General features: G+C 29.4%; 2 protein-coding genes and 1 non-coding gene across 3 annotated transcripts; all 3 read left to right on the forward strand.

The window, feature by feature from the left end:
* TRNAP-CGG (transfer RNA proline (anticodon CGG)) lies at positions 1-72 on the forward strand. The gene has a single exon. It is a non-coding gene; the product is annotated as a tRNA-Pro (tRNA).
* A 308-nt stretch (positions 73-380) lies between these two features.
* LOC112756748 (probable protein disulfide-isomerase A6) lies at positions 381-2,623 on the forward strand. The gene is made up of 11 exons (XM_025805369.2): positions 381-575; positions 677-761; positions 897-994; positions 1,079-1,134; positions 1,208-1,325; positions 1,398-1,425; positions 1,502-1,593; positions 1,697-1,853; positions 1,950-2,074; positions 2,234-2,333; positions 2,558-2,623. Exons 1-11 carry the CDS (start codon positions 427-429, stop codon positions 2,621-2,623), a joined length of 1,074 nt encoding a protein of 357 aa, XP_025661154.2. The 5' UTR covers positions 381-426.
* A 7,713-nt stretch (positions 2,624-10,336) lies between these two features.
* Positions 10,337-12,978, forward strand: LOC112758294 (calmodulin-binding protein 60 B). Its single transcript, XM_025806914.3, has 7 exons — positions 10,337-10,553; positions 10,631-10,691; positions 10,781-10,830; positions 10,909-11,408; positions 11,493-11,653; positions 11,734-11,934; positions 12,032-12,978. The coding sequence occupies exons 1-7, from the start codon at positions 10,441-10,443 to the stop codon at positions 12,686-12,688; spliced, it is 1,743 nt and encodes a 580-aa protein (XP_025662699.1). The 5' UTR covers positions 10,337-10,440; the 3' UTR covers positions 12,689-12,978.
* Positions 12,979-13,215: the final 237 nt, after the last annotated feature.

Consider the following 13,215-nt stretch of genomic DNA (forward strand, 5'->3'; position numbering starts at 1 on the left):
GGGTGTTTGGTCTAGTGGTATGATTCTCGCTTCGGGTGCGAGAGGTCCCGAGTTCGATTCTCGGAACACCCCAGTTTGTTATATAAATTTTCAATTTCAATTAAGAGAGAAACGTAATCTTAATTGATTCATACAGTTTATAGTTTTATAACTCATGCAAAAAACTCTTCCACTAATACCATGTATACACTCTCTTACTTGAATGGTAGATTTGAAATAATGAGTGCCAAGATGAGCATTGATTTTGTATCTAGCGACAACAACATCAATCTATTAATAATAAGAATAATAATCACTCATCAAAGCGATGGTGTTAATTATTGTTAAATGATGAATGTAACGCGACAATAATTTTACAATAACGAAAAGGAAGACTAAATCCGGAGAGTCTATCAGCTTTTGGATCCTGGAGTGCACAGCACATTCATGATGGCCCTCGTAGCGATAATAATGGGTCTCTTATTGTTTCAGTCGTCTTTTGCGGAAGAAGACGACGCCTTTGTGCTCACACAGGACACCTTCGAAAACGAGGTTGGCCATGATCGCGGCGTTCTCATCAAGTTCTACGCTCCCTGGTACGCTCTTCTACGTTACGTTCTTCCCTTAATTAATATTAAATCAAGATTCGCTTTATCATTCTTCACTCGACAATTATTTTTCCAATGCATGTTGTTAGGTGTGGCCACTGTAAAAAGCTTGTACCGGAGTATGAAAAGCTCGCAGCAACTTTCAAGAAAACCAAGTCCGTTTTGATCGCCAAAGTTAGTAGTTTCAAATATACTATGTACACTAGTTCATTTTATACTTTAATACGTATTTTATATAATTAATTTTGGCAGTTGATTTTAGTATACACCTAACATGGTTACGTTATTGACATGTGTGTCCGCGCACAGGTAGATTGTGATGCAGATAAAAGCATTTGCTCTAAATATGGGGTTTCTGTTTACCCTACAATTAAGTGGTTTCCTCAGGGTTCTTTAGAACCTATGTTGTAAGCTCGCACTTGAACCGTACCCTTTCCTTAATTCACTTCTAGATTATCAGTCACATAATTGCTTGAATGTGGTGTAACTAGATATGAAGGTGCAAAAACCGCAGAAGCCCTTGTTGGATTTGTGAACATGAAAGGAGGTATTATTAATCTAAATTTTCTTCTGCATTTGCATTGTCACTGTCATGAAACAAATATGTGTTGTTAATATAGGTACCAATGTAAAGATAGCAACAACTCCATCTGATGTGGTGCCTCTCACCTTATTTAACTTTGATAAGATTGTCTTGGATAAAACAAAACATGTTCTTGTTGAGTTCTATGCACCCTGGTAAGTACAGATTTTTACCATCTTAAATTCTTCATTTTGAATTTTTCTGATTAAAAAAAACATTTCTTGCAGGTGCAAACATTGCAAGGCCTTTGCCCCTGTAAGGATGTTATTATCTGTCCTAATTATAGCTTATAGTCAAGCTTAATGACTTAATCCTTATGTTGTTTCTATAGACTTATGAAAAGGTTGCTACAGCATTTAAACCAGAAGAAGATGTAGTTATAGCTAGTATTGATGGTGACATGTACAAGGATGTAACTACAAAGTAAGTTCATACCATGTGTGTTATATTGAATGTTAAATTATATATAATTTTAATTAAGATCCACACATGTGTATTAATTGAATGCTAAATTCTGCCAGTACAGATATGAAATTACTAGTTATCCCAAACTGAAATTGTTCAGAAAGAGCAATAAAGCTGGTGAAGTTTATGAAGGTGCTCGTAATTTGGATGATATTGTATCTTACATCAATGAGAAATGTGGCACAAATCGCGATGGACAAGGAAGACTTACTTCTAAAGTTGGTACCTCTTTTGATACCATCTTTTTTTTCAATCTGTACTTCATTCTCGTGTTTTTAATCTCTAAGAGGCTTAATTAATTGTTCTTGGAACAGGCTGGTATAGTAGCATCCCTGGATAAGTTGGTGAAGAAATTTGTGAATGCAGGTGACAATGACAAAAAGGCCATCTATTCACAACTTGAAGAGGAAGTTGAGGATCTTGAAGGATCTGATGCAAGGTTTGAACAATTTCGTGGTTATATTATTATTGTATATATAGTCCTAAGTATTTGGTTACAACTCTGTCTTTTATGGTTTGTTTGATTCAATTTCTCGTAACTGTTATGTTTTTCTCTCTAAAAGATTTTGATATGTAGTTTTGATTTAATTTTTCCCAGATATGGCAAATTGTACTTAAAACTTGCTAAGAACTGTATGGAAAAGGGTAAAGAGTATGCAAAGAACGAGGTTCAACGTCTTGAGAGAATGCTTGAAAAGGTAATTTTGTTAAGTTTGGATCTTAAAGAACTATTATTAAACAAGTGCAGTTAAATTCATATGAAGTTAGATGATAATTTAGTCAAATCTATTAAATTATTTAATGATTCTCAGTTATCAACTTTAAATGAAGTTAACTACAACTGAGTTTCTACCACTATTAAAAGACCATAAATATGGATGCAAGACAACATGTTAATTGGTTTTTCTATGTTTTGGTGCAGTCAATAAACCCAACCAAGACAGATGAATTCACTCTCAAGAAGAACATCTTATCTTTATTTGCTTAATCCTTAACATGGTGAAATAAAGGGTAATTAATGGCATTCAGATGCTGCATGTAATTCCTTAGTTCCAACGTGTCATTGCCTTGGTTTTCTTTATGTCACCTAAATATGTACTAGTCTATTAGGCTTATTTTTGCAATGTTAGCCTATAAAAATTAAAACAAAAGATACTTCAATCAGGTAGTATAATTGTTCATTTGCTCTGTATTTTAATAGTTCCAAACATGTGTGTATTTATAAATACTGATCTCAGTCCAAAGAAGAGTGAAAACCTTTATACCCTTTAATTTATCATGTAATGTATTAATTATTACTACATCAAACTTTTTTTTATTATGAGATACGGACTAGGAATAACAATGAAAATCCATAAACATCGGTATTCGAATTCATAGAGATACTCCAAGATAGGAATAAGAATAAGAATGACTGAATGAGGGAAAAAATTATCTTGTGGAGAATTTTAAAATGGGGATGGGAACTTTATCCCCCAACCTGTGGGGACTTCTCTGTCGAAAAAATCATATATATTAAACTAAAGTAATAAAAAAAGATAAAATATTATTTTGTTTTCTAAAATTAAGACCAAATTCTAATTTGATTTTTAATATTTTAAACGCTCTATTTCAATCTAAAAAAACATAAATAATTGACATATTTAAAAGCTAATATAACGTTCGATTTCAGGTATAATTGACCCATCAATTATTACTAATGTAAAATTTTTTTGGTTAATTATTCAAGTCGAATTTAATGGTAGAACAATATTAAATCTCTTTTAAAATTTTTTTGAGTTAAAATATCACATTTAAAATATTAAGAATCAAATTAAAATTAAAATTAAAGACTAAAATAATAGTTTACCCTAAAAATTTTATTACACTATAAAAATACTACGATAAAAATACTAATGTTTGAAGATTGGAAAACACTTCAAATATGAATTATTTAAAATCTATAATTTTTTTCTTTTAAAAATTATATTGTATGTTTTATTTAAGATTTAAATATTTGATATTAATTATTTTTATTAATGATATAATTATAAAATATTAAATATATTTTATCTTAAATTATAGTAGAATTAACATTTTTTATTAAAATAAATAATCTCCACAAGAATCCCATAGGACTATATTTTTCTGCAAAGAATGAGGATGGGCAGAAATATTATCCTGTCATGGAAAATAAGAATGGGGTGAAATTTCAAGATGTGGGATGAAGGTAGAAGATCGGTCCCTGTTCCTCTATATTGTCATTCCTAATTTCACCACTTTTAAATTGTAGTCATAAACAACAATCAAAAGGTCAATAATTGCTGAAAACTTAAGCTCCAATATCATTACTAAATATTTCAAAAAATTGCATTAAAAAACTAACTATTTTTTTTCTAAAATTAGGAGTGAGATTCGAATTCGAGATTTTTAAGTGAGTATGAAAAGATTATGTTATTTGAATTATAACTCGTTAACTTAAAAAGCTAACTATTTTTTTTTTTTACCAAAGATAGGAGACTCGAACCTGCAACCTCTTAATTGAGTATGGGGAGACTATGCCATTTGAGCTATTACTTAAAAGAAAAAAAACACTCTTTTTAAATATAATATTAAGCGTCTCATGCTATTCCATACTCTATATTAGACATTATAAAATACTTATCTAACTTTAACATATTATATTAAAAATATAGAAATATAAAAGATAAATGATCTACAATACTTTTTTCTTTTAAAAAATTGTATTGTATATTTTATTTAAGATTTAAGTATTTAATATTTGTTATTTTTATTAATAATATAATAAAAAATATTCAATATATTTTATCTTAATTATAGTAAAATTAATATATTTTATTGAAATAAATAATTTCTACAAGAATTTCGTAAGACTATTTTTTTAGTGAATTCTCAAATAAAAATTTTATAATTCTCTTTTTGTGAGAATATATATTTTTAGCCATTAAATAATGAATTTGCAGAATTTGATTTTAAAATTTTATAAAAATAAAGTGTAACAAAATAAATAAGTCATATTTTAAATAAATATATTTATAAAATATATTTTTTATATCTTCTTTAAAATAGGTGTCATATTTTTTATGCGAAAAACGAAGATGAGAGAACTATTTTTCTGCCATGAAAAATGAGGATGAAATGAAATTTCAAGATGTGGAGTGGGGAGTAAAGAGACCATTCCCACTCTATATTGTCATTTCTAACTTCACTCTTTTTAAATTTGTAGTCGTAAACAGCAACCGAAAGGTCAGTGAATAATGCCGATAACTTAAGCTTTGATACGGTTGCTAAATACTTAAGAAACATAACATTAAAAGCTAACTATTAAATGAAAGAATCACCTCTTCTTAAATATATATAATATTAAGCATACATGCTATTCCATCTAGAACACTCAACTCTATAAGATTGTGTTTGAAAGAAAAATTGAAACTTAAAATAGAGATGGTGAGATAGAAATTAAAAAATAAAAATTAAATTAAATTTTTATATTGTGTTTAGTGTAAAATATATACAATTGATTATATTTTAATATCATATTTAATTTAAGATAAATATAAATATTAAAAAGTATATTTAAAATTTAAAAAGTTAAATAAAAATATTTTAAAAAAATTATTATTCAAATTTCAATTTTTATCTTTAAAAAATTTCATTATTGCTTATGTTTCTACTTTTTGAATTATCCAATAAATTAAATTTTATATTTTGAAATTGAAATTTTAGTTTCAATCTCTAATTACTAAACACAATACTTAGTTTCAATTCTCAATACTTGGATTGTTATATATGATTTATAAAGTTGGCCTGGAGAGTTGGAATAAGAAAATTGCTTGGTTAACGTTAACAATAATGTTGTGACTATTATGATTTCAATTAGTTAGCTCTTAATTACGCCTCTAATATGGTTCTTGTTTTTTCTTCATTTCTACAACCTCAACCTTAAAATAAGCAAGGTTTAAAAACCTCAAGTTCTATCCATTTCTTTTTTTTTTTTCAGAAATTATTGTTATCTTAACTTTAAATAATGAAAGGAATTGAATAACACAATCAACTAGAAATGCATTTGGCATTTCAACATCAACAAATTAACATGTTGCAATCTATTTCACGTTGATAAATTTCTGGTTTAATAAAAGAGTCCTTGAAAGCAGGAACTAATAATAAGAGGATCAAATTACACAAAATGGAGGAACTAATTAATTAATTAAAAAGAAAAATCAAACCCCCATAAAAACATTACCAAAAAAGAAGGTTGCTACAAAAATACAAACATTTATGCAAGCAGTTACGATCATTATTTATAACACAATACACAAGATATTACAATGAATTCCAATTTTCCAACTCATATATGCATACGTGTTGTGTATGAATCTAATTAATTAATAATCTTTTACCATCTTGATCCATTTGATCTTGAGCCAACGAAAACCTTTCTTGATACTATGCTTGAACTTTCCTTCAGTTGCATAAAGCTTGTATTTGGCGACCCTGCGTTTTCTCTTCCTCTCAGCATCATTCCACCACCACGTGCTCTTTGTCTCCTTCGCCGCCGCCGCCTTCGTCCTCGTCGAATAAGACGGCTCTTGATATAAATCCCATGATGATGTTGGTTGCCTAACGGTTGATGATAACCACATTTTGTTGTCATTATTTACACCGCGCGCATTGTTCATATTATTGTGTTCATATTGATAGCGTCCATAAGACTCCTCCATACGAGTTTAATTGTCCTCTCTTTCTTTCTCTCTTCTTATTTTTAGTGGAAGAATTTATTAAGCGCGAAATGAGAAGAGAGAAAGAAAGAGAGGAAACTCGAGAGAAGAATTATGAATTTTTATTTTATATATGTTTGAAGGGAAGAAAGACGACTTCTAAATCTGGAACATGAGGCGGGGAAGGCAGAGACAGCTTATCATGTTTTGTTTAACAAAGCCTCCAGTTAATGTTGCCTCTTAATTTAACTTTCTCTAATTATAGACCATACATTACCTTAAAATATGATTAAATTATATCTTAAGGGAAATTATTATTATTATGAAATACAACAAAAATGTCAAGTATACTCAGTTTAATCATTAAATTTTCAAAATTTTTAGCAACTTAATTAATGATGTGGATGTTAGTGTAACAAGTAACTAAACGTGCTGTTTTGATTTGTTTCCTCATCTCCGTACAACTTGCTGAATAATAATGTATGACAATTTTGTCAGTATCCAACTAGGGGTAGGTGAAGCCAACTAGAAAAAAAATCTACTAATTAAGGAAATTTAAAATCATTTTAAAAAAATTTAAAATTTAACAAGACAAACACATCTAAAAATATTGAAAAAATAACTTCTGAAAATTAAAAAAAATATATCTAAAACTATTTAAAAAATCATCTAAATTTTATAAAAAAGAATCATTTAAAAACATAAGAAAAAGAAACATCTAAAATTATTAAAAAAATACATTTAAAATTAAAAAAAAAAACATCCAAAATTAGTTAAAAAGAACCATCAGCAACGAACATGCGCAGCACAAATACTAGTGGGCACTTTTTTAAAATTTAAAATTTAAAAAATCGGCTCAAATTTACTACACTCATAGTCGGTTATCTATACTTCTTCAACGTATAAATGTGTCCAAATTTAGGTTAAACTAACGTAACATAAATAACAAGTAGCACCCAACAAATTAAACATCAATGAACAAAAAACTAAAGCAATATTAAATTCCTTTTAACTATAAAAAAAGATAGTAAATTATTCTTCCGGGTGAATAGCCTATGCCTACTAAAAGTGTCAAAGAAGGAAATGCTTAAGATGTCAAAATTGTTAGTAATACTAATACCATAAGTAAAAACTACACTAATAAAGAACTGCGTATAACAGTTTTGTTGAGGAAACAAGACTACTAGACGATTTGGACTATGAACATTTTTAACATTTTATTTATAATCCTAGACCACGTGTCCATGCATGTTATAATATATTGGGAAGTTACGCTGAAATCTTCTAGCAAAGTATTTTCCAGGAAATTAGTTTTGGGAGAAAATCTAGAGCTAGCTGGGGATACGGTACTCGGCAATTGAAATTGCACATATATAATCATATATTCATATATTTCTGGATGATCTTCAATATTACATTTTATAATTTTATGCTCTATTCTAGAATATAGAGTCGAAAACGCTGACATTATCAACCAAATTTTGCATCGTAGATTTATTCAAGTTCAATTTCTTTGACTTTTTCATTGATACCACCAAGTTGGCAAATTCCACGAGATGCAAACCCTCCAAGTACAATATTTGTATCTTCTACCGTTCGTGTTACTTTATTAAATATATTTGTAGATTTTTAATTAGTAAAATTTATTAGTATTTTTATCAGTATCTTTTTAAAATTACGTATATACAGTTTATTTTATTCTGACAGTATAAATTATGTATGACACAAAAGATTTATAGAATCAAACTATTTTTACAAAAATAAAATTGTAGATTGACAAATCAAAATCTCCATCTAAAAAGACCAATGTCTCTGTAGATAAAAAATCAAATAATAAGATTTTTAGTTATTATTTTTATATGAAAAAATCTAATTTTTTATTAATAATTAATTTTAGCATTTATTATCCAAAAAATTTAAATTAATTTAACGTGTATACTTTTTATTTAATTAGGTGTTAGGTGTGTTGCATAAATAGAAATAATTAAGTTTTATACTTGCTATTTAAAAATAATATTTTTTCTCTCGTATATAAAAATATAATTAGATATTAGTATAAAAAAATATATTAATAGTTATAAAATTAATTCAAAATTAATTTTTTTTAAACAATTGAATTTTAATTCTAAATTTTAGTTATAATATTAGTATTCTCTCCAAATTATATATAATAAATATTTGAAAGAAGAGAAATAAAAATATAAATTAAAAAGATAAGCAGTGAAAATTTAAAATTAAATAAAAAATTAAAAAAATATGTATATAATAATAATATTTTTTATTTGAATTATATTATTTTATTTATTTTGTTTTCTGAAGAGCAGAAAAGTAGAAAAAATAAAGAATGAGAGAAAAGAAAGAGAAAGATAAAGATGAAGAATGAAAGTGAGAGTTTGTTAATTTTGGAAGAAAAAATTCTATTTTAATTGTAATAAAAAATATCGGATGATATATTTTGATTTGTCAAATTATTAATATAAAGTATAAATTATATATAGAATGAAAATGGTAGAGAGAAATAGAAAAATGAAGAGAGGTAGATGAGAGAATTTAGAAAGGGAGATTATTAATTTTGGAGAAAAATATTTTCTCTCAATTTTAATAAGAGAGTGTCATGTGACACATTTGGTTATTAAATTAGACAATAATATATGATACATAATATAGGTATATTTCAATTTCAATTTTAACTTTAATGCAATTAAAAAATATTATGTTGTACATTTTGATTGTCAAATTCGTAATTAGTCATTGATAATGATATATAAAAGAAATAGAGTGGTCGAAGAAATGAGAGAGAAAGAGAAAGGAAGAGGGAAGATATTTTGGAAGAAAAGATTTGATTTCAATTGTAATGGGCGAGTGACATGTAACATATTTTGGTTGTAAAATTAGTAGCGATGAGGAAAAAATTCTTTAATTTTGAAGAAAAATATTTGATTTTTCAATTACAATGAGAGAATGATATGTGACAAATTTTAGTTATAAAATTAGTAGAGAAGAGAATTTCTTAATTTTAAAAGAAAATATTTAATTTTAATTACAATAAGAGAATGACACGTAACATATTTTAGTTATAAAATTAGTAGGAAGATAGAGAGAATTTCTAAATTAAAAAAAATATATTTAATTTCAATCGTAATAAAAAAGTGATATGTGTCAAATTTTTATTGTAAAATTAATAATATGTAATAAAAAAGTGATATGTGTCAAATTTTTATTGTAAAATTAATAATATATAATAGAATTTATAGGAAAATCAATTACTAAAGCCATAATGCATTTTGGAAAATCAGAATGTTATTTGATCAATTTATGTTTCATAGAAGATGGTGAGAAATTTTCTGAGGAAGCCAAACCGTGGATAATAAAATGTTAGAAACAAAAACGTTTACTTTATTTTGTGTGATAAGAGGTGAATGTTGAGAATTCTAACGCGTTATTTTTCGTAGTTCGCCACGAACTTGAAAACGCGTGTCCGCTTCCATACGTGGAAAAGACAGAAAAAGAAACAAAAAAAGTGCATACATGTTTTCTTGAATATCCGTATCAAATGGTATCGCCCACAACAATCATTGTCCTTGTCTTGTTATTCTAACTCTACTTCTTAACTCGACAAATCACAATCAAATGGTATCGCCACTTCTCTTTTTTCATTTTTATATCTTTTTCTCCCATTAAAGACGCGTTTAGTTAGTTAGTTAGTTAGTTATAGTTACTAGGAGTGGTAAGTGGTAACAACTTCTCTTGATGAGGTTTATTTATTTAATTAATTGGGATTCCTTGTATGACTAACTAGTACTATTTATTAATCAAGTGATAATTTCACTTGTTAAGGTGGTATTTTCTGTGAATTTTGAGCGCAAAAATGCACTTGACTTTTCAGGATTAACGTGTTGTACCGGTGAACTGCACATGACGTGAAAATGTGGCTTCCTCGTATCTTCCCTACCTCCTAGATTGATGTTGGTCAATGTCCCCTTTTGTTTCTTATTCTTATATATACCCAGTTAGCCCTGTTTTTTTAGCTCTTACACTTTGGCTGAATCATTCTGATTTCTGTTGTTTATTTACAATTTTAATTTGGATGGTATCAAATAGGAAATTTCCCCAGGAGCAGGAAGAAGGTAATGGTGCTAAAATTCCAATTCAGAAATCAAAATGGGGAACCGCTGATCATACAAAACAACCATCCATTAGGTATTCAACATCAACTATTTATTTCTGGTAATTAAGGGTGTGACACTGTGACTAAGCTCTAAATTTGGTTTGTGCAGTGGCCTTAGAAATGTGATCAATGGCCATAATTCCTACGTGGAAACCTTCCTCCGAAGAGTGGTATTAAGAAATCAATGAATCCATTATTTTCTCTATGTCATTTCTTTGCTTTCAATTTTCTTACAGCTTGTTTTAATTTCCTCAAATAGGTGCGAGAGGAGGTGGAACGTATAATTCAGGAACATCACCTATCTCCAAGGTTTGTTTGGACTATAAAACATGAATAGGTTGTGTTAAAATTTATTAACATATAGTTTAATATTCTGTTTTGGTGCAGAGGAACCGTTAATCATAATCTGGCAGGCACATCTGGAGCCAAACCCTTTCAGCTGTGTTTTATCAACAAGTTGCCTGATACAATTTTCACACTCTCTAATATAATAGCAGAGGATGAATCACCCCTTCAAATTGCTCTATTTGATGTTACATCTCAGTCTATAGTCAGTGAAGGTCCCTTATCCTCCATCAAGATAGAGATTTGTGTCCTCGATGGCGAGTTTGGTTCGAATGGCAGTGAGGATTGGACTCAAGGGGAGTTCAATGGCAGTATCTTACGCCAAAGAGATGGTAAAGGTCCATTGTTGACTGGAGATAGGTTTATTACTCTCAAGAATGGGATTGGTTCTGTCTCTAAACTTACCTTAACTGATAATTCAAGATGGTTGAGAAGCAGAAAGTTCAGATTAGGAGCCAAAGTTGTTGAATCAACTTCCTCTGGAGCAAGCATAAAGGAAGGTTCAAGTGAACCTTTCGTCGTCAAAGATAATCGCGGAGAATGTGAGTCTTAAAACCGAACAATTATTTCATCTGTGATCATTGTGCACAAACTGACATGTGATATTGTGATGTCTTTTGTTGTAGCTTACAAGAAACACTACCCTCCATACTTGAATGATGATATATGGCGTTTGGAGAAAATTGCAAAGGATGGAAAAATCCACAAGCGGCTCTCTTCCCAGGGAATTCACACTGTTAAGGATCTCCTGCAGCTATACACAACCGACCCATCTTCATTATATGTGGTAATAAATCTTGTTTCTTTTTATTTTCATATGATTATGGAATGTCATAAAATACTAATGAATTTTTCATTGAGGTGCAGAAGTGTGGCAGCATTCCAATTAAGTCATGGACAGCAATTATGAACCATGCCAAGACTTGTGTGATAAATGATCACAAGCTCTATAGCTATCGCGCGACACAACAACCTATAGTCCTGCTATTCAATTCCATCTACATCCTTGTAGGAGTACTCAACGGGCAAAATTATTGTTTACCTGATGCACTCACTCCAAAGGAGAAGGTATGCATTTAGATTCTATTCTGAATTGTCTGCTACATATAATTTTAAAGAACATGTTTCTGGGGCAGAAATGATTAAGTCAATCCTTCATTTGCAGAATTTGGTGGAAACCATAAAGCAGCAAGCATACAAGAATATGAATAATTTGAAATCAGTTGATGACACTTCTCCATGGAGCTGCTTCACACCAGTGGCATGTCCAAGAACAGGTCAATCTGATGTTCCAGATCAAGTCATGGCAGGTCAAGAAGAAACATGGCTAGGTTCTACACAACCCTGCACCTCTTCTTCATTTATTGATGAGGAAGTGCCAAGTTACCAAGTTTATGAAGATCCACTGCCAGAAACATGCGAAATGCTGCAGAACGGTTATACAGGAGGTGAATTCTTCTCTGGAATGTTCACTGAAGGGAATAGCTGGCAACTTAATGGATTGTCACATATTCCAGTTGTGCAAGGTGGTTGTTCAGCTGATAATTGCAGTTCAGAGATTCAATTCACAAATGATTGTTCTTGTTCACCTTACACAGCACAATGGGGGGACCAAAATGGCTATTTATTTGGTTCTTCTGATGGAGCAGAATTTACAAGTCATCCTACTTTTCTGAATTCCAATGGGGATGTATCAAACAGTGGGAAAACTAAAGCAGTGTGGTTTAAAATTGGGAATGCTATCAAATGGGTCATATCAGTTAAAAAATATGCAGCTGCCAGAAAGAATGCAGAGCTGTATTACTGTGACTTTAAGTATTAGATTCCTAGTTTGGTTTCTAGGTAGAATATGTGTAAAAATGTCTAGGATATAAGTTCCCTAGATATGCTTAGTCTTAGTCTTAGTCTTGAATCTTTAATTTCTTCACCTTTAACTGCAATGAATATATAAATCCAAAAAAAAAAAAAAAAAAAAAGAGGCAGAGAAGTGACCTGGAAGATGTGGTCCTCCTGTACATTAAAGTGTCAAGTTATCAATGTAATATTTTTCTTCTAGTCTGTAAAATCAATTATATATTATATATGCATGATTGTCCATGGTCAATTTAATAATCATTCTGTTGCTACTCCTGTAAATATTGAACACATTAATTTTAGATTTGCTTTTTACTTATTCAAAATAAGCCTTATTTGCTCTACTTCTATTGCCATTCAAGTCAAATGATTATAGAACTTAATTAATTGCTAGAAGTTTCTAACTACCTTCCACAAATAGAAGTTTCCATGTTAGTAACTAACATTACTCTTCAATTTAAGAAGTGGAGCTGGCAGTGTAGGGTTAGTATATGC

Source organism: Arachis hypogaea, chromosome 16 (assembly GCF_003086295.3).
Source record: "Arachis hypogaea cultivar Tifrunner chromosome 16, arahy.Tifrunner.gnm2.J5K5, whole genome shotgun sequence".
NCBI lineage: Eukaryota > Viridiplantae > Streptophyta > Magnoliopsida > Fabales > Fabaceae > Arachis > Arachis hypogaea.

Bases quoted from the DNA above. Each gene is read 5' to 3' on its own strand.
- LOC112756748 (XM_025805369.2), top strand. From the start codon at position 427: ATGATGGCCCTCGTAGCGATAATAATGGGTCTCTTATTGTTTCAGTCG. The intron at 1,854-1,949 runs GTTGGTACCTCT...TTCTTGGAACAG, and splicing joins AAGGAAGACTTACTTCTAAA to GCTGGTATAGTAGCATCCCT. The intron at 2,075-2,233 runs GTTTGAACAATT...AATTTTTCCCAG, and splicing joins CTTGAAGGATCTGATGCAAG to ATATGGCAAATTGTACTTAA.
- LOC112758294 (XM_025806914.3), top strand. From the start codon at position 10,441: ATGGTATCAAATAGGAAATTTCCCCAGGAGCAGGAAGAAGGTAATGGT. The intron at 10,554-10,630 runs GTATTCAACATC...TGGTTTGTGCAG, and splicing joins ACAAAACAACCATCCATTAG to TGGCCTTAGAAATGTGATCA. The intron at 11,409-11,492 runs GTGAGTCTTAAA...CTTTTGTTGTAG, and splicing joins CAAAGATAATCGCGGAGAAT to CTTACAAGAAACACTACCCT.